Raw genomic sequence first — 20567 nt, forward strand, 5'->3', positions numbered from 1 at the left:
AGTGTTTTCAGTTAAATTACACCTAGAAATAATCTGCTAGTTTTTCATCAGAAGAAAAAAATCCAAGATGGGCCCCAGTGCATCTTATATTTTTATGTGATAGAAACAATCATTTGAATGAGTTGTGGAAATAAGCAAGAAACATGACCGTTTATAGAACTAAAGAAACTTTTCATTAGCATGAAATTGGGCATAGTGTTGCCTTGGAGGATATAATTATCTGAATCAGTAAATCAGCTTCCTACAATTGATGTTAATAATGTAAAATAAAAGCTACACAGTTCTAAAATGGTCCAGTAGGTGGCTTTTTTTTTTCCCCCAGAGAGCTAGGGAACCAAAAGAACTTTTTTCTTACTTGAGCATTAACTGACAGTCATGATAGTAGAACCATTAGATTTTTAGTTTTTAATATCATATGTGTGTTATCTTTCATCAGTTAATAATGAGTAAGCCTATTCAGAGAAAAAAAAAAGTAAACTGATCAAAGCCTTGGCATCTCCAGCCTTTCATTTCCTGCTGTTGAGGAAATTGCTGAGAACATCTTGATGTCCTTCTTGTTCTTCCTGGACAGGGGCTTTTGGGGAGTTTTTTTCTACTATGTAATATAATATCTACTTCAGAGTTTTAAAAAATCTTAATACATTTAGTAAGTTGAACTTCTGTCAAGTTCTATTATTTTAAAGCTACTTGTTAAAAACATTTTTACTAAACAGTCTGAATTTCTCTTTAGCCCATTTTTTATATGGAAATGATACTAATGTAGTGCTAAGTAAAGTCTTACTTGATTAGAGTCCTCAAAATCCAGTTAGCAAATACCATGTGAACTTGAGCTGTTTGATATTGCTAAAATAGATAGTTCAGGTAAATGTCTTAGTTTAACTTTTTAAAGATTTGTTTCAGTTTTCATAAGATGCTCTGTCCATGCTAATAACATGTAAAATATTGTGTGCTATATTATATGATATTTAAAGTTAAAATTCAAGTAATTTAGCTGTAAAACGTATTTACAGTTCTGATAGGAGTCTATGGGAAACCTTTTTGCATTGGAGATCATTCCAATTTTGATTGTTTCATGTGCCGAGGATTCTTCACCTCTTTATAATGCTAGAAACTTGGTGATGACTAAAGCTTTTTTGAGTAAGGAAAACAACTTTTTGAGAATGACAGTGATTCTTGCTGAACCTGACCTTTCCAGAGGTTTTTATGGATGCCGACTAATTCTTACGGGAAATTGATGTAATTATGCCCATTATCAAAGATACTTTGTATAAAGTAACCCAAAATGTTTACTGAAGAACCTAGAATTTCACTTGACTTTGTGTGTAACTATGTAATAGGTAACATCATTCCAGCTTGCATTTCTTTACTGGGCTTTCAGAAGATGCATGAACCTCTTATTGTATTTGAAATCTTGTGTGTATACATGCATATTTTGGTGGAAAGGTCATATAGTTTCTCAAAAGGTTCTCTGATTTTCCCCAAAAGTTGAAAACCATTGTTATAAATTGTATAATATGAGGATAATGACATAATTTGACCCACGCTAATGATTTTATATGCTGAACCTCCATTAATTAAAATATGTTTAGAGTGCTCATTTCCAAATTCTTGGTCTGTATTGTCAAAATACATGTCCAGGCTCTACTTCAGAGCTACAGAATCAGAATCTTTGGAAGTGAGGTTAAGGAATCTGCATTAAAATGCTTCACAGTCTTCCATGTGGTTCCTGAGCCTCCCTGAAGTTAGAGAACTGGAATTATGTAGTGTATTTTACAGTTTAACATTTTGACTTATGGTCAGGTAGGCAAGTCCTTAAGTTGTTAGAGAGTAGTTCCTTGATTTTTCTCAGGTGGAATTTGCCCTAGTTCTGGTCACCATTTTTAGTAAAAAGTGATGACAGTCATCTTAGCCCATAGGTTCCCCCTCCGTTCTTACATTTTTTTTTTTTTTTTTTTTTTTTTGCAGTACGCGGGCCTCTCACTGCTGTGGCCCCTCCCGTTGCGGAGCACAGGCTCCGGACGTGCAGGCTCAGCGGCCATGGCTCACGGGCCCAGCCGCTCCGCGGCATGAGGGATCTTCCCGGACCGGGGCACAAACCCGTGTCCCCTGCATCGGCAGGCGGACTCCCAACCACTGCGCCACCAGGGAAGCCCCTTTCTTACATTTTGAAGACAAACTTTCAGTGTCATTTTATTTCTGAACATGAAACAGGATTAAATTTGAGATGAATCTGAAAGGTTTCCATTAGTATCTAATGTGATTATCCAGTACTAAACATCTGTACGTAATTGTACTTTTGATGTGAATACTGCCATTTGAATGATATAATGTATTTGGCCTAATCTCCCTTTGGGTCCTTATAATATGCGAGTTTTAAGTTGTAGATTTTTGAGTATTGCTCTGATTTCAAGTATTTTTCTCACTGTTTTATAAATAGACTCCTATTTTTCAGGTTATCTGTCTTGACTTAGGGAAAAACAGTGTGTCATCCTTAGATGCAAAGGTGGGGTGGGGTAGGGCAGTGCGATTGGACATACTTCTATAACTTTTGGGATATCCAAAAGCACTCTTTTAGCCCATGGGAAACTACATTGTTAACAAAGTCACTGTAAAGAAAAACTGATTGTAATCTAAGTCTCTTCTTCAAGAGCGCTCCGGAATCAAAAATATCATATTTGCCTAATGTAGTTCAATCCCTAAAGTTAGAATTGAAATGTTAGGATAATAGGTCAGCTGTTAAATATGTTTCTCCTCAAATATCTCTGTGGTATATTGTTCCTCACATCTCTCTCTATGTGAAAAAGTAGAGTGAAAAGAACAAATTCCAGTAAGCTTAGCTATGACCAATGAGCAGTCCAGTTCTCTTTAAGCTTTTTTTAATTAAGAAGACTATTAACTTCAGAGATGGGCTTTTGCTGTAACAGTCAGTAATAGATATTTCCAACACCACACTAGTCTGGAGGTACCAGACCCAATGGGTTAGTAGACTGCTTTAAAAAAAAACTAGAGCTATGTTTAGATTGCTTTAGATGTTGTATGGCCAAATTGTATATCTCTTTTCCATGGGTGTTGCAGGCTCACTTTCATCTGCTGTAGTACGGGTTGAAGTGGTGGAGGCCACTTGAGTTGATATAGTTTGGAGATTTTCTTCATGTGAGCACAGGCTCATCCCTCACTCTATCATGGCATAATCAATTTTATGAAGACTTTTCATTCAAAGAGTGGGATCTTCTAAGGTCTCAGGTGAGCCTAAGGCTTTTTTCCCCATACTGCTACCTTTTTTTTTTTTTTTTTAATTCATTTGTAGATACTTAAAGTAACAGGATAGATGACAACTTCGTTAACTATGTACGTGACGTTGGTTTGTGAATATGTTGAAAAGAAAATGCTGTTATGTAGAAGCCTGCTTGAGTTTCTTAAAAGTTAATCATGGCAGGCTCATTTCATTTCCTTTTATTGATAGTATACTACCAAATCAAGAAAATACTTTAGCTATGGCATAAATTTATTTTGGTATGGTATTCATGTGGTTAGGTTGGAGGAATTAGGAGTGGATGGTAGTAATAGTGAACAATTCCTGCCAAAGAACCTAAAATGTACCCTGTACGCTCTAGGAGTCAAATGTCAATGGGAAAAAAAATCCAACCAAACTGATTAGGTTGGTTTTGTGCTATAAAGTTCAGCCTTTTCTCTTCTATTCAATGTAGTTTAATCATAGAAGGCATACATATCAAATTTGCTTGTGACAGAAACTTGATAGGCTGGAATGATGGCTTAAAACCAAAAAGACAAGCTACTTAAGGGAAAGAGATCAGACTTTGTGTTGATTCCCAATCTCAAAGTAATCACTATTGATTTTTTTCCAAATATCTGCATACTCTCACATCCCATATCTATTCTTTAATAACTTCACCTGCCTTCTCCGTTCACCTTGGGGAATGACCAGGAGAATTCTTTCGTACTTGCAGTTTATTTCCTTTTATCCTTCCCCTCAAACACATTTCTTTACATCTCTGAAGCTTAGCTTTCCTTTGATGACATTTTATTCCCAGTTGGATTTTTATTTGGCCAGGGTGGTGAGGGTGAGTGGTGACGGAGGGAGGGAAGAGTAAGAAGTCCTCGGGGTCTCTCATCTTTTGCCTACGAATGGAAGTATGTGTGTGTAGTGGGAGAAGTTGATAGGAGTGGAAAGATTGGTCTGACCTAATTGTGCACCATGGATACTCCTTTGTTTATTTGTATCACGTTTTCCATATCTTTTTCCTAGAAGTCTTCAGCCTCCTAGGATCTACTTCCATTTTCCACGTGGTTTAAGGACTTGCTTATATTATTTCTCTCTTGTTTTTACAACTGTCTTCAGTAGGACAGACAACTACTTTGAGGACTCATTGATGTCCTTAACATAAAACTTCCTTAATTTCGTGGGCCTTGTCTCATCTGTCAGCTGTTTATCAGCATGGCCATTCACGATCACATGGCCCTCTTCATCGGTAAGATCTTGTGTTTGAAGGTCTCCTTATCTGGCAATATCTCACTTTATACTTTCCTACTTTCTGACTCTTGGGCTCTGTAACTGCTTGGTCCAAGCCAATTCTGTAGGCTCTTCTTATGACTGTTGGCTGCCTGGTTATCATGGACTATAAGGACAGTCACTTCATCAAAACCTAGGTATACGTATCTCCTTAATTTCTGCCAAAGATTCCAAACCAGTTCCCCTATTTATATCACTCTGGCTTCAGAATCAGTGAAGGATAGGGAGATAACTAACACTTTGAGCATTTTAATATCTGCCAGACACTGTGATAAGAACTTTATGCACATCCAGTTTAATCAGCATAATAGCCCTATAAGATGTAGGTATTGAGACTTCCCTGGTGGCGCAGTGGTTGAGGATCCGCCTGCCAATGCAGGGGACACGGGTTCGAGCCCTGGTCCGGGAAGATCCTACATGCCGCGGAGCAGCTAAGCCCGTGTGCCACAACTACTGAGCCTGCGCTCTAGAGCCCACGAGCCACAACTACTGAAGCCCGCGCACCTAGAGCCTGAGCTCTGCAACAAGAGAAGCCACCACAATGAGAAGCCCGCTCACCGCAATGAACAGTAGCCCCTGCTTGCTGCAACTGGAGAAAGCCCCGTGCAGCAACAAAGACCCAACGCAGCCAAGAATAAATAAATTTATAAAGAAAAAAAATGTAGGTATTATTTCCCTGTATTACAGAAATGAAGGCTTAGAAATGTGACATAACATGTCCTCAAGCACAGCTAGGTAAGTGGCAGAGCTAAGATTTAAACTCAGGTTTGTCAAAACCAATGCCCTATTTCTCTGCAGTATAGTTTATTTTTAAAAGTTTTCATTTTTGTCATCAACATCACACATGCACATGGTTTCCACAAGATTTGTTATGAGAATTTTTTTTCCTTCTCCCTACCCTCCAGTTCCTCCTCCCAGTGGCAAGACTTTCAACTTTCAGCTGATTCTTTTGGTGTTTATTTCTATATCTCTCAATGCTGTGATATGCTTGTGTTGCTCCTACTTTAATTTCCAGTTTGAGGAATTATCCATTGACTCCCTGTCTTCAAAGATGGAGACTTAGCTTTCTTCCCCCTCCCCTCAGTTCCCACAGTATACCCTTCTTTATTGTTCCATCTTCCGTATAGTTGATATAATGTTGGTTAGGGCAGTGCAGTTCTTAGCTGAGACGTGTCTTTCTTTGGCCCTTTCATTCTTCTTTGGGGGTTAATTCTTATTAAGGTTTTTTGTTTTTGTTTCTTTGGGTGTTTTTGTTTTTTTTTTTTTGCTGATTTTATATATAATTGTCACTAATCCAATCTACCAAATGTTTAAATTGGGGCTTGTCAACTACGGGGGCTTTACCATAGGGTAATCTGATTGCTCCATTTTGTTCAGAGCTCTTAATGTGTTTTTAGGTTTTTCCTTTTTTCCTGGTCAGAGTCTCCAAGCTTTTCCCACTACCTGGCTGCAGGGTGAATGCCTGGTTCTCAGCCTCCTGTGGTTTGAGTCTCAGTATCCAGGGCATGCATTTATTTAATCACTTTCCTTTCAGGGTGATACTATTCTCAACCATGTCTAGTGCCCTTCAAACCAGAGGCCCTCTGTTTTACCGTTCCCAGAGAATAAGCTCCATTCATCTACCTGGGGGCAGGAGGGGAAGTGGCTTGGCTATGTAGAATAGAAGGGAATATGGGGTTTTAACTGCCTTTAAAAAAAATAACAGTTTCATTAGGATATAATTTATGTGCCATAAAATTCACTCTTCTAAAGTGTGCGCAGTTCACTGGTTTTTAATATATTCACAGAGTTGTGCAACTATTCCAATATCTAATTTTAGAATATTTTCATCACCGTCAGAAGAAACTGTACGCGGTAGTAGTCATTCCTACCTCCCGACTCCCTCCAGCCCCTGGCAACCACTAATCTACTTTCTGTCTGTCTGTCTGTCAGTTTCTCCTCTCCCCCATCCCTTTTCTTGTTTCTTTTTGCCTTTTCTAGACATTTTATATAAAGAACCATACAATATGTGGTCTTTTGTGACTGGCTTCTTTCACTTAGTATGTTGTTTTCAAGGTTCATTTATGTCCGAAGACATTTCAGTACTTCCTTTATATTACCATTTATGGACATACCATGTTTTGTTTTGTTTTTTCAGTAGTTGATATTTGAATTACTAGGAATTTTGTTTTTTTGATTATTATGAATAATGTTGCTATGAACATTTACGTACAAGTTTTTGTGTGGACATATATTTTCATTTTAGGTGTATACTGAAGAGTAAAATTGCTGAGTCATGGTAACTCTAGGGTTAACTTTTTGAGGAAATGCCAAATGTTTTTCCAAAGTGACCACACCGTAGTAACATACATCTAGGAGTAAGATTGCTGGGTCATATGGTAACTTGATAGTTAACATGTTGAAGGACTACCAAACAAAGTGGCTGTATCATTTTTCAATCCTGCCTACAATGTATGAAGCTTGCAATTTTTCCATTTCCTTCCAGTACTTGTCTGTCCTTTTTATCTTAGCCATCCTAGTGGTTTATAAACTGGTATCTCTTTTTGTGTTTGATTTGCATTTTTCTAATGACTAATGATGTTGAACATCTTTCCATGTGCTTATTGTCTATGTAGTCTTTGGAGAAATGTCTGTTCAAATGCTTTGTCCATTTAAAAATTGGTTTACTTGTTTTTTCATTGTTGAGTTGGTAGAGTTCCTTATATATTCTGGATACTGTCTTCTTTCAGATACATGACTTATAAATATTTTCTCCAATACTGTGGGTTGTCTTAATTTTCTTGATGATGTCCTTGGAGGCACAAAGTTTTTAATTTTGATGAAATCAGACTTTACATTTGGTTGCTTATGCTTTTATCATATCTAAGAAAAAATTGCCTAATCCAAGGTCATGAAGATACTCCTATGTTTTCTTACGAGTGTTACAGTTTTAACTCTTAAATTTAGGTCAGTGATCCATTTTGAGTTAATTTTTGTGTATGAAGTAAGGTAGCATAACCGAAAGCGGGGCCTGGCTGCCTGCCGACTGCTCGCTGCTCAAAAGACAATAAAGAGGCAATCTTCAATAAGTGGTGCCGGGAAAACTGGACAGCTACATGTAAAAGAATGAAATTAGAACACTCCCCAACACCATACACAAAAATAAACTCAAAATGGATTAAAGACCTAAATGTAAGGCCAGGCACTATCAAACTCTTAGAGGAAAACATAGGCAGAACACTCTATGACATAAATCACAGCAAGATCCTTTTTGACCCACCTCCTAGAGAAATGGAAATAAAAACAAAAATAAACAAATGGGACCTAATGAGACTTAAAAGCTTTTGCACAGCAAAGGAAACCATAAACAAGACAAAAAGACAGCCCTCAGAATGGGAGAAAATATTTGCAAATGAAGCAACTGACAAAGGATTAATCTCCAAAATATACAAGCAACTCATGCAGCTCAATATCAAGAAAACAAACAACCCAATCCAAAAATGGGCAGAAGACCTAAACAGACATTTCTCCATAGAAGATATACAGATTGCCAACAAACACATGAAAGGATGCTCAACATCTCTAATCAGAGAAATGCAAATCAAAGCTACAATGAGGTATCACCTCACACCAGTCAGAATGGCTGTCATCAAAAAATCTAGAAACAATAAATGCTGGAGAGGGTGTGGAGAAAAGGGAACCCTCTTGCACTGTTGGTGGGAATGTAAATTGATACAGCCACTGTGGAGAACAGTATGGAGGTTCCTTAAAAAACTAAAAATAGAACTACCATACGACCCAGCAATCCCAGTACTGGGCATATACCCTGAGAAAACCATAATTCAAAAAGAGTCATGTACTACAATGTTCATTGCAGCACTATTTACAATAGCCAGGACATGGAAGCAAGCTAAGTGTCCACTGACAGATGAATGGATAAAGAAGATGTGGCACATATATACAATGGAATATTACTCAGCCATAAAAAGAAACGAAATTGAGTTATTTGTAGTGAGGTGGATGGACCTAGAGTCTGTCATACAGAGTGCAGTAAGTCAGAAAGAGAAAAACAAATACTGTATGCTGACACATATATATGGAATCTAAAAAAACAGAAAAAATGGTTCTGAAGAACCTAGGGGCAGGCCAGGAATAAAGATGCAGAGATAGAGAATGGACTTGAGGACATGGGGAGGGGGAAGGGTAAGCTGGGACGAAGTGAGAGAGTGGCATGGACATATATACACTACCAAATGTAAAATAGCTAGTGGGAAGCAGTCACATAGCACAGGGAGATGAGCTCTGTGCTTTGTGACCACCTAGAGGGGTGGGATAGGGAGGGTGGGAGGGAGACGCAAGAGGGAGGGGATATGGGGATGTATGTATATGTATAGCTGATTCACTTTGTTATACAGCAGAAACTAACACACCATTGTGAAGCAATTATACTCCAATAAAGGTGTTTAAAAAAAAAAGACAGTAAAAAAATTAAAAAATAAAAATAAAGAGGCAAGGTCAGGGGAAAGCAAACTGCTTTATTTTGGATGCCGGCAACTGGGGGGTGGGGATGGGGTGTAGGATGGACGTCTGTCCAAAGGCCAACTCCCCCCTACTGACAGTCAGTGGGGAAGAGCTGTTATAGGTGGAGGGAGGGGCTCCATGCAGAAACAGCACAGTCGGCTCAGACAGTCATCTTGAAATTGGTCATTGGTGGTCTGACCAGCATCATCTTGATTGTTTTAGGTACAGTTAATCTTCAGTTCCAGGGTTGGTTGGTTCCCATTTCCTTGAGGCCAATTCTCGGAATTGTGGCAGCTTACGTCATGGCTGCAGCCTGGTCATCATGTAGTTAACTTCTTCCAACTGCTGGAGGTTTCAGTATCTTTAAGACAGCTCACAGGATATGGCTCAGAATATTATCTACAGCCCTTGAGGAGGAACTAAACGTCCTTGACTGTGCTTAATGACTGAACTATTATTGTTTGATCTCCTTTGACTGTTTTCCTTTGTTTCTGCATTTTCTCACTTCTCTGATTAAACTTATACTTTGGCTAAAGTTTTTCCACAGACAAAAGGCAGGTTGAGGATGTGGGGGGCAAGGACCGTAGGGTCCTGCTCTGCTTGAGTAGGAGTCTAACTTCATTGTTTTTCATGGGGATATCCAAAGTTATTCTTTGGCTATTGAATTGCCTTAGCACTTTTGTGAAAATCAATTGACCATAAACGTAAGAGTTTATTTCCGAACTCTAAATTCTATTCCGTTTACCTGTATGTTGATCGTCTTGTAGTACCACACTGTTTTGATTAGTCTAACTGTTGTTAAGTCTTGACATTTTTTCACAGCTTCTTAAACAGTCTTTGAGCCATTCTTTTTCGGTCTCCTCCATTTACCTCCACTTCTAGAGGTATTTGATCCTTTAGGGGATTCGACAGTGTTAACTGAGTTGCTTCTCAGTCTTCTTCATTGATAGCTTCGGGTTCAGCTTTCTCATGTCTGCAGAGTCTTTGATCATTTGTTCATCTCCTTTTAAGCTCTCAGATTTTTGTTGCTGTTGTTTCTCCAATTTATGCTACTCTTCTGTGCCTTAAAAAGGAAAGGAAGTCTTTTACTGTTGCTTTAGTAGGATTTCTGGAGGAAGCAAAAATAGTGAAATCTACACTCAGTTAGAAAGAGTCCTTTAAAATCTCATACGAATGATCTAGACCTATTGCCTACACTTCGGCACCCACACCCTTTAACTCCTGTAATTTGGGTTTTATTTCCTCTCTCTTGTTAAAACTGCACTCTTTAAGGTCACCAGTGACAGTTTCATCACCAAATCTAATGGTCTTTCTGTAGTTCTCATTCTTTTCCTCTTCTCTGTTCTAGTTGAAACCGTTGACCACAAGTTTTATCTTATCTCCTTTCTATGTATCACCTCCTTTAATCATCTTTTTACTTTGATGACTTCTCTTTTTCATTCTACCTTTAATTGTGAGCATCTTTCGTGGTTTAGTTCCTGGGTTCTCTATTTATGTATTTATTATTAAAAAAATTTTAGATTGTGGTAAAATGCACATAACATAAAATTTACCTTCTTAACCAATTTTAAGTGCATGGTTCAGTGGTGTTAAGTACATTCACATTGTTGTGCAACCAACCTCCAGAACTTTTTATCTTGCAAAACAAACTCTGTACCCCATTTTCCACTCCCCCCAGCCCCTGGCAAGCTCCATTTTGCTTGTGAGTTCAACTACTCTAGATACTTCATATAAATGGAATCATACAGTATTTGTCTTTTTGTGACTGACTTATTTCACTTAGCATAATGTCCTCAAGGTTCATCCATGTGACAGCATTTGTCAGAATTTCCTTCCTCTTTATGGCTGAATAACATTCCATTGTATGTATATACCATGTTTTGTTTATCCCTTCATTCATTGATAGACACTTGTGTTGCTTCAGCCTTTTAGCTCTTGTGAATAACAATGCTATTAACATGGGTGCAGAAATATCTCTTTGAGTCCTTGCTTTCAGTTCTTTCAGAAGTGGGATTGCTAAATCGTATGGTAATTCTGCTTTTACTTTTTTTTTTAATAGATTAATTTATTTATAGGCTGCATTGGGTCTTCGTTGCTGTGCGCAGGCTTTCTCTAGTTGTGGCAAACTGGGGGGCTACTCTTCGTTGTCTTGCAAGGGCTTCTCATTGTGGTGGCTTCTCTTGTTGCAGAGCACAGGCTTCAGTAGTTGTGGCTGGCGGGGCTCTAGAGTGCAGGCTCAGTAGTTGTAGCACACGGGCTTAGTTGCTCTGCAGCATGTGGGATCTTCCTGGACCAGGGCTATGAACCCGTGTCCCCTGAATTGGCAGGTGGATTCTTAACCACTGCGCCACCAGGGAAGCCCCATGCTTTTACTTTTTTGAGGAGGCGCTTTACTGTTTTCCGCAGTGGCTGTACTATTTTATGTTTCCCTCAATAGTGCAAAAGGCTTCCAATCTCTCTAGAGAGGGTTTTTCTCTCTATATATTATTTTATTTGGAGAGTTCATGTCCTGCATCAGCAAACATCACTGAATTACTCTCAAATTACTGTTCCCAGCTCTAATCTATTTCCCAAATTCCAGTCTCACATTTATAATTGCATGCTGTTTAAAGTCACTTGATAGTACTGCAGTCAACTGAAATTCACTGTCCCTAAAACTCCTGTTTTTTTCCCAAAACGTATTCCTTCTTCAGAAATAGTGGAAATACTACTATTTACAACATGAAAGCTTGATAATTTAGTCTGTTTCCTATATGGGAATTCACCTATTTCAGAAGTAATACGTCCTTGCCCCGCTCCCTCCCGCTTCGCCCACCCCCCACCTCCTGGCTTTGCCCTGCGCCCCCGGGCGGCAAAATGGTGGCGCAGCCGCAGGACCGAGATAGGGTAGTGTGTTGCTGGCCAGGCCCGGGCCCGTGGCGGAGGCCAAGCCCCTGGGCCGCTTCCAGTGTCCCATGTGGCTAGAATACAGTTCAGGTGCCGCATGGACACGTGCTTTGCTCTGCATGCCTGCAGGAATGTCTGAAACCAAAGAAGTCTGGAGTGTGTCACAGCACTCTAGCACCTGGCTTCGGAGCCCTGGAGCTCCAGCGATAGATTGACAGCACAAGCACAGAGACTTCTTGCCATGACTGCTCTAAGATCCAAGATCTGGGCGCACGTGGCTACATGTTCCAAATACCAGAATTACATCGTGGAATGTGTGAAGACCACCGCCAAGGATGCATCGCTTCAGCCAGGGAATGTCCCAAACCGTTATACTCTCCTTGTCCTTACTGCCCCGAGAAGAATTCTGATCAAAAAGGACTTGTGGAACACTGCAAGTTATCCCATAGCACAGACACCAAATCTGTGGTTTGTCCAATATGTGCCTCGATGCCCTGGGGAGACCCTTTTGTTCCACTACCTTCTGCCATTTTTTTCAGGCAACTTCATAATTCCCTTTTCCCAAAACTTTTTATCTTTTTGAGCAAAGAACTTTTCCAGGTGCTATTTAGTCTTCCAGGAAATTGAAATTTTTTCCATTAAGAGAATTTTCTAAAGACCGAAATAAATGGAAATCCGAAGGTGCAATGTCTGGTGAATACGGCGGATGAATCAGAACTTCCCAGCCAAGCTGTGACAGTTTTTGCCTGGTCATCAAAGAAACATGTGGTCTTGCGTTATCCTGACAGAAGATTATGTGTTTTCTGTTGACTAATTCTGGATGCTTTTCCTCGAGTACTGCTTTCAGTTGGTCTAACTGGGAGCAGTACTTGTTGAAATTAATGGTTTGGTTCTCCGGAAGGAGCTCATAATAGAGGACTCCCTTCCAATCCCACCATATACACAACATCACCTTCTTTGGATGAAGACCGGCCTTTGGTGTGTTTGCTGGTGGTTCATTTTGCTTGCCCCACGACCTCTTCCATGCCATATTATTGTACAGTACCCACTTTTCATCACCCATCACAATTTGTTTTAAAAACAGAATGTTTTCATTACATTTATTCATTTTGGTCTTTTAAAATTTATTTATTTTATTTATTTTTGGCTGCATTGGGTCTTTGTTGCTGTGTGCAGGCTTTCTCTAGTTGCAGCGAGCGGGAGCTACTCTTCGTTGTGGTGTGCGGGCTTCTCATTGCAGTGGCTTCTCTTGTTGTGGAGCACAGGCTCTAGGCACGTGGGCTTCAGTAGTTGTGGGACGCAGGCTCAGTAGTTGTGGCTTGCGGGCTCTAGAGCGCAAGCTCAGTAGCTGTGGTTCACGGGCTTAGTTGCTCCGCGGCCTGTGGGCTCTTCCCAGACCAGGGCTTGAACCTGTGTCCCCTGCATTGGCAGGTTCTTAACAGCTGCGCCACCAGGGAAGCCCTCATTATATTTAAGTAGAGAATCACATGCGGAAATATGGTCAAGGAGGGTTTTTTTTTTGCTTAACTTATGTGGAACCCAAACATCAAAGCGATTAAAATACCCAAGCTGGTGCAAATGATTTTCAATGCTTGATTTGGATATTTTGAGTATTTTGCAGGTTATCTCCTGCGTGGTATAATGTTGATTTTTCTCAGTTAATGTCTCAATTTGATCACTATCAACTTCAGCTGGTCTACCTGACCGTGGAGCATCGTCCAGTGAGAAATCTCCAGCACAAAACTTTGCAAAGCACTTTTGACACATTCAGTCAAGTCACAGCACCTTCTCCATACACTGCACAAATCTTTTTTTGCATTTTGATTGTGTTTTTACCTTTCTTGAAATAATAAAGCATAATATGCCAAATATGTTGCTTTTCTTCTTCCATCTTCAATATTAAAATGACTACACAAAAATTCACCAATTTTGATGTCTTTTTTAAAATACATGCTGATGTGACAGCTGTCACATACAATCTAACAAAATTGTTTTAAATGAAGTTAAAGACACCTAAGTGCTACTACAGCCATCGTATAGAAAAAAACCGAATGAAACTTTCGGCCAACCCAATACCTTAGGGGAGTTGAAAGAGGCTTCTAGGAGGTGTTGCCTGAGCTGAATATTTAAAAATAAGTTTGTATTTGTTAACTGGAATGGAATGGGAGATAGTAAGGAGATGATTCCAGGTAGAGAGAATTAATATAAGAAAATACATAGAGAACTGTTGTTGCTCAACGATGATGGAGTGTGGGTTTGGGGCAAGGGTGCCAGTGAAAGACAGACTGAAGAGGAAAGTGGGATCCAAATCCTGATAAACCTTGAATGGCATTCAGTGGGCTTTTCACTTTATCACCTTATCCTGTAGGGGAAAGAGATCAATGGGAAGGGCTTTGTGCAAAGCAATAGCATAACCATACTGGTATTTTAGAAAAGTAGCAGCTCAGAGGAGGACTTTAAGACTGAAGGCCTAAACCACTTAGGAGTTGAAATATAGCCAGGAGATTATGACCTGGATGAAGGCAATAGCGTTAAGCATGCAGTGAGAAGAAAAAGAGATGTTAAGGTGTAAAATCCATAGGACAACATGTCTACTTGGATGTGGGAGCAGATAAAAAGGTGCCAGAATAACTCCCAAGTTTCTGACTTGGGGGACTGGTTAAATTATTGTGTCATTCATTGAACCAGACCACACATAAATAATAGCAATTTAAGAAAAAAAAAACTCTTCGAAGTTAGATCTTATACATATTGCATGTGAATGGCCAAGTGAAGCTGTCCAACAAGCATTTGAGTATATGGGTTTAAAACTTGATGAGACCTAAGCTGGTTATAGAGATTCAGGTATTGTCAAATAACTGAATCTATGTGATATAGCTTCACTCACAATATATTGTTTGAGAAGAGAGTCAAGAATAAAACCCTGGGGAACACCAAATTTAAGAAGCAATTTAAAAGAAAAAGAAAAACACAAAAAAAGAAAATAAGAAAAAAAATTGTCAGAGAGGTAGAAAAAGGAACACTAAGGGAAGATAAGTTTTTGGAAGACAAATATTAAACTTGAAAGACAGATTGAAGGACTGATTATTTGGAAATTTGAATGCCAGGATAAAAAATTTATATCTACAAAGGAAGCATTTATTATTTTTGTATTGGGACTATAGCCTAATGAAAATGATGCCTTAGTAAGATGTAGTCTAGGCAGGACAGTCTGTTAGAGGGAAGAAAATTGATAAAGTCTTCAACTAGAGTGGTGGCAGTTATGACTAGAAAAAGGAATGTCAAAATAAAAATCAACAAGTAGTTGGTGACTCGCTGAATATTATTTTTTTGGATAAATTATGAAATTTATTTATAAAATTTTTCCTTTTAAAAGCCAGAACATAACAAATATCACTTTCTGGAAACTCATCTTATTAGAAATATCAATAACATTGAGCAGTCTGTCCTCTGTGCTTCTAATGTCTTCTGCAGAGAATTCAGTGTATTTTATTTCACTTATTTATTTGCACGTATATTTCTTTCAGCTAGTCTGTGATTGCTTGAGGGTAGGTACTGTATCTCATTTATCTTTGCATCCCCAGGACTCAGTTTCAGTGGCTAACAGAGTGAGTGCTTAGCAAATCTTTACAGCTTCCCAAAATTACACAGCTTCCCAAATCCTGTTCTAGCTGAAGTAATCCATGTATGGTTTCTTGAGCCTACCTTGAGGGACCTTGTTACCTACTTTCTTGAAAGTACTTTCTTGAAAGTTACCTACTTTCTTGAGTTACCTTGTTTGGAATACTCAAGGGGCTGTGTAATGTAATAGTTGAGAGCGTGGATTTTGGAGCCAGACTGCCTGAACTTAAATCCTGCCTCAGCCACTTTTTAATTGTGTAAACCTTTGGCAAGTTACCTAAATTCTTTGTGCCCCAGTTTCTCCTCATATAAAATGGAAACAGTAGTTACTGCATTGTAAGTGTGGTTGTGATGATGAATCACATTTTTATCTAAAAAAGTGTTTAGAATGGGAATTGGCAAATACTAAGCACTCAGTAATATTAACTATTATTATTATTACTTCAATCAGTGTATTTATTTAATGTTTATTTATTTATTTTATCTATTTTTGGCTGCATCGGGTTTTCTTAGTTGCGGCACGTGGGATCTTCATTGAGGTGTGTGGGATGTTTCGTTGCGACATGAGCTCTTTGTTGTGGTGTGCGGGCTTCTCTCTAGTTGTGGCGTGCCTCTTCTCTAGTTGTGGTGTGCGGGTTCCAGAGCACGTGGGCTCAGTAGTTGTGGCACGCGGGCTTAGTTGCCCTGCGGCATGTGGGATTTTAGTTCCCTGACCAGGGATCAAACCCGCATCCCCTTCATTGTAAGGTGGATTCTTTACCACTGGACCACCAGGGAAGTCCCAACCAAAATATTTAAACTTCACTTTCCTATTAGGTTATCAGAGCTGATTTTTAGAGGAAATTCAAGCCAAATATTTAATATTTCAAAAATTAGATCAAGTAATAATTATGTCCCCTCCAGACTCCGGAAACAATTAAAATCCAGTTAATTTTTGCTCAGCCATTCCTGTTTTGAAAAATTTTCATCCTGTTTTCTATGTAGACAAGTAGTGCCAGTCCTAGGTTTTGTTTAGTTTTACAGTCAAACAAGTCCATTTGGTCAAGAGTCTTCCATCCTTCAGGAGGCTGGTAATATTTTCCATGGTTATTTTGTGGCTTACTAAAGTTTGAATAGTAAGTACATCAACTGATATGTGCATTTCAAATTGTTGGACTTGTTCTAGTTTCAAGTCATCAAAGGAATGACTATATGGGCATTTCATTTCCTTTTCCTTCCCACTTAGGAAGATTCTAGGGTTAGTGTCTCAACTATATCTATATGTGGCTAAATCACAGCCTCACATTTCCTTTACAATACAGTTGCCTGAACATCATTGCATAGTGGCATCACATGATTGGAAAGCAGTGTATTTTATGAACACCATCACACACACAAGTGCACACACACAGTCATAACACATCAGATCAGAAAAAGCTTATTAACATAAAGTACAATGGCTTAGGGATTCTGCATTTGCTGATCTTTCTTGAATTATTTTCCTTGGAAAACTTTGAATTCATAGTTACCTAAAGGCTGAGGTTAACTTGCCAGTAGCAGATTTGAGAGATGAGAGCTAATGTCAGGGGATAGATGTTTTCTTTTACAAATAACACCGTTAGATATTGTTCTCCACCACCCATGCCCAAACTGCTACTCGACCTATGAAACAAATAGCACCACAAACACAGATAACCCCAGGCTTCAGGTCTGTAATCTGACTGTGGCCATCAGCAGCCAGAAATGAGTTTCTTTCTAATCAGCCTTCCATCAGTCCCCAGTCACTCATATAAAGGAGCCTGGGGAGGGGAAGATTCACATTGCTTTTTCTTCAGCACCAGGGTTCTGGGCAGCGCCCTGAGAGGTCCACTGCTCGCACGCCTCTTCTCTCAATCTCCACCAGCGCTGCTACTGCCTCTCTAGTCCCCCCCTGCTGCAGAGAGAGAAAATTACATCGGAATCCATGCAGCCGGCAATGATGATGTTTTCTAGTAAATACTGGGCAAGGAGAGGGCTTTCTCTGGATTCAGCAGTGCCCGAAGAGCATCAGCTGCTTGGCAGCATAACAGTGAGTACTGAGTAGCTGCCACTCTCTAGAGGAGTGTTTTCTAGGGTAGCGATAGTTATCCTTGCCATTTGGACACCTGCTGTAAACACCTCAATTCTTTCCTCTATCGTCTGTCTACCCTGCCTCCACTCTTCCTTCTCTCTCCATAAAGTAAAGTGGGTGTCCTGATCGCTACGTGCTAAACTTCCTTTCCTCAAAGTTTATAAGTTGAAAGTAAAGAAGTTCCCGAACATTATGAATGAGAGGTTGTATAAACCAATGTCTTATATCAAAACCAAAAAAAGTGTGCAGAATTTTGAAAGACCATTTATTATGAGTTGGAACAGGGAGAAGAAATTAAATAGATTTCTGTGGTTCCTGCAAGGTTATTGTGTCTTCTGTACCCTCTTCCATCTACAAAACCTGGTCTTTAAACACAAAGTAATATTTTCTGTTTTTGTCTATAGGTGCTGGTTGTTGGAATAAGAGAAAGATCAGATTCCTCTCAAAAGTTTTCCTGTGTTCCTTATTACTCCATTATTTTTCAGTTTAACTGATGGAGTAATGAAAGCAATACACCACTTATTTCAATGTTTAAGGCAGTTTCTGTGTTTAAATAATAACAGAATAAAAAAGTAATATTTTGCAGGATTTTAGATCCTGATATGGGGTAATAGTCATAGGATTTAATAAAAAAGATAGTGAAAGAAAAATGTATTCAGATTTCTAGTTATTAAAAATATTAAATGATATTTCATTACTGTCTACCAGAGTTTATCAACCAATTGAAATTTAGTCTGTATCATAGAAAAATCTGTTTTAGTATTGTAGCTCCGAATATGTGCCAGAGGGTTGTATTGTACTGGTATATTATTACTCCTAAAAATGTTGAAAAGTAATCAGGGCAAGTTTTGGAGAACTGTTTAAATCAATTTGCAAAAATGAGTCTAAAAACGTACATAGGTTTTCTAACATTTAAATAATATGTATATTTGAATGCGATATTACAGTGAGGAATTCTGAAGCCACAATGAACTGCTAGAAGGAAAACAAGGAAAACTCAGAGTTATGGTTAATGTATAATAATACTTTCATATAAAAAATGCTACTTAAATATATAAGATCTGTGGCAGATGTTGAGAGTACTACAACATTTGAGCTTTTAATGACTAAACAGACTGTCAAATGCCAATGCCTATATAAACTTCTTCTCTCCCTCAAGTCATAAATTATAAAATATTTATTTCTATGACATATAAACCTAGTGAGTGAGGCAGTAGAGACTGTGTGAAAATAAAGCCAGTAGAGAAATCAGAGGAAGAAAATAGCAAAGCACTATTCACTGGGTTCCATATCAAATGTACATTTTTCAGTTTCATGAGGAAGTAATAGATTGGAATGACTGCATTCTATTACTCTCTGCCAGGGAGAAGGTTCTGTTTGCCCAGTTCTTCATTTGCATATAAAGAACACGAAAAAGTACACTCTAATTTGATTTGTCTGTTAAGTAAAAGTTTCCAGCTTTTTAATTGTGTATTTCTGGCAATGTGATCTGAGTTTCTGGAATCTGCCATTTTTGTCTTTAGCTAATAGACTAAGAGTCATTACTTAGTCATGTATTATAGTATTTGACTGGCCAATAAAGTGGTAATCGTTTCCAGTTTCTCAGATTCTACTCTTGGCTCCTGATGATGAGCTAGTTCTTTCTTTACTTTTTTCTTGTGGCTGAATTTTAATAGCCACTTTTCAGATATCATCTGCTGACACAGATGGCCTTAATTGAATACACTCTGTGGCGAACTTCTGCAGATAGATTCACATTGACAGTGTGGGTCTAATTACAGAATGTAAGGTGATCAATTTTAGTGCCTGTCTTGACATATTTCAGAACAAAATGAATATTTTGTTTTTAAGATTTAATCGAAACAAAAATTATATGTTTAGTCTTAATTTTGTTACGTTTGGTAATTAATATAGCTTCTATATGATTCAGCTAGGCTAACAGATCAGATTTCATCCTGTAAAATAAACCTAGAAAGAAAGACAGGAATTATTCATACATGATACTTTATACTTTATGATGATCAGATTTTTGTTGCTATTAAAGTGAAGCAAGTATGATTCCCCTTTAATTTCAACCACTGGTGATATCTTTGAGCATTGGAAAATAGTGTCCCTGAGTAAATTAGACTTGTACGAAAGTTATGAGTGACTTGGCAACTTCTCCTCGAGCTTGTGTGATTGCTGGGGCTTCCAGCGTATAAATGGAATGTCTGAAAAAGAATCTAGTTGTAGAGAACTCTGGAATCCTAACTAATATTTGTGTGTGTGTGTTTCTACGTTCTTGAAGCTAAATAAAACTAACGCTGGCAAAAATGATGATAAAAAAGGCAACAAGGGAAGCAGCAAAAGTGACACTGCTACCGAGAGCAGCAAGATGGCAGTTGTATTCTCCTTGAAAAATGAAGTTGGTGGATTGGTCAAAGCACTGAAACTCTTTCAGGTGAATGTAAAATATCATTATCTAACTTTAAAACCGTCTGTGTGCCGGGTTACAAACTTGTCATCTGTTACAAAATATTACTGAACCATTTCTGGGTAATGTGTTGCAAATTTCAAAGAAACCAAGCTTCATGAGGCTTTACAAGACAAGTTGGTCTGTCAAACAAAGAAATAAGCAGATTCGTGGAAACCGTGTTTTATTAATTCAGCGTCAGCCTATTAGTAATTCTGCACACTGTTGCCAGGTGAGGAAGTCGGTAATTAAAAAGTGTGAGCCTCACACCTGGAAATGCAAACACAAAAGCGGTCAAAGGGTATCTTTAAACATCAAGAGCCTGCAGCCTGATTTGATTTGTTCATATTTGAATCGTGCACATGTCCTAGAGCACATTTATTGCATAAAATGAGATATATTAGTATAGGTACTCGATATTCCCCGAAGCCCCATTGTTTCAAGAACTTAATGTGTCTTTTGTAAAGATGAGTCATTCTCCTTATATA

General features: G+C 38.6%; 1 protein-coding gene and 1 pseudogene across 2 annotated transcripts in view; both read left to right on the top strand.

Annotated features, from left to right (window-relative positions):
- The first annotated feature begins 151 nt into the window (after window positions 1-151).
- Window positions 152-20567, top strand: part of TPH2 (tryptophan hydroxylase 2) — a 107233-nt gene continuing 86817 nt past the window's right edge. For both annotated transcript variants that reach the window (XM_067697354.1, XM_067697355.1), the window contains exons 1-3: window positions 152-3243; window positions 17353-17585; window positions 19915-20067. In XM_067697354.1, coding sequence (XP_067553455.1) covers window positions 17481-17585; window positions 19915-20067 — 258 coding nt within the window. In that variant the 5' untranslated portion in view covers window positions 152-3243; window positions 17353-17480. The remainder of the gene's footprint in view (window positions 3244-17352; window positions 17586-19914; window positions 20068-20567) is intronic.
- LOC137202208 (E3 ubiquitin-protein ligase RNF114 pseudogene) lies at window positions 8878-15624 on the top strand (annotated as a pseudogene).

The sequence above is a fragment of the Pseudorca crassidens genome, chromosome 11, assembly GCF_039906515.1.
Source record: "Pseudorca crassidens isolate mPseCra1 chromosome 11, mPseCra1.hap1, whole genome shotgun sequence".
Lineage (NCBI taxonomy): Eukaryota > Metazoa > Chordata > Mammalia > Artiodactyla > Delphinidae > Pseudorca > Pseudorca crassidens.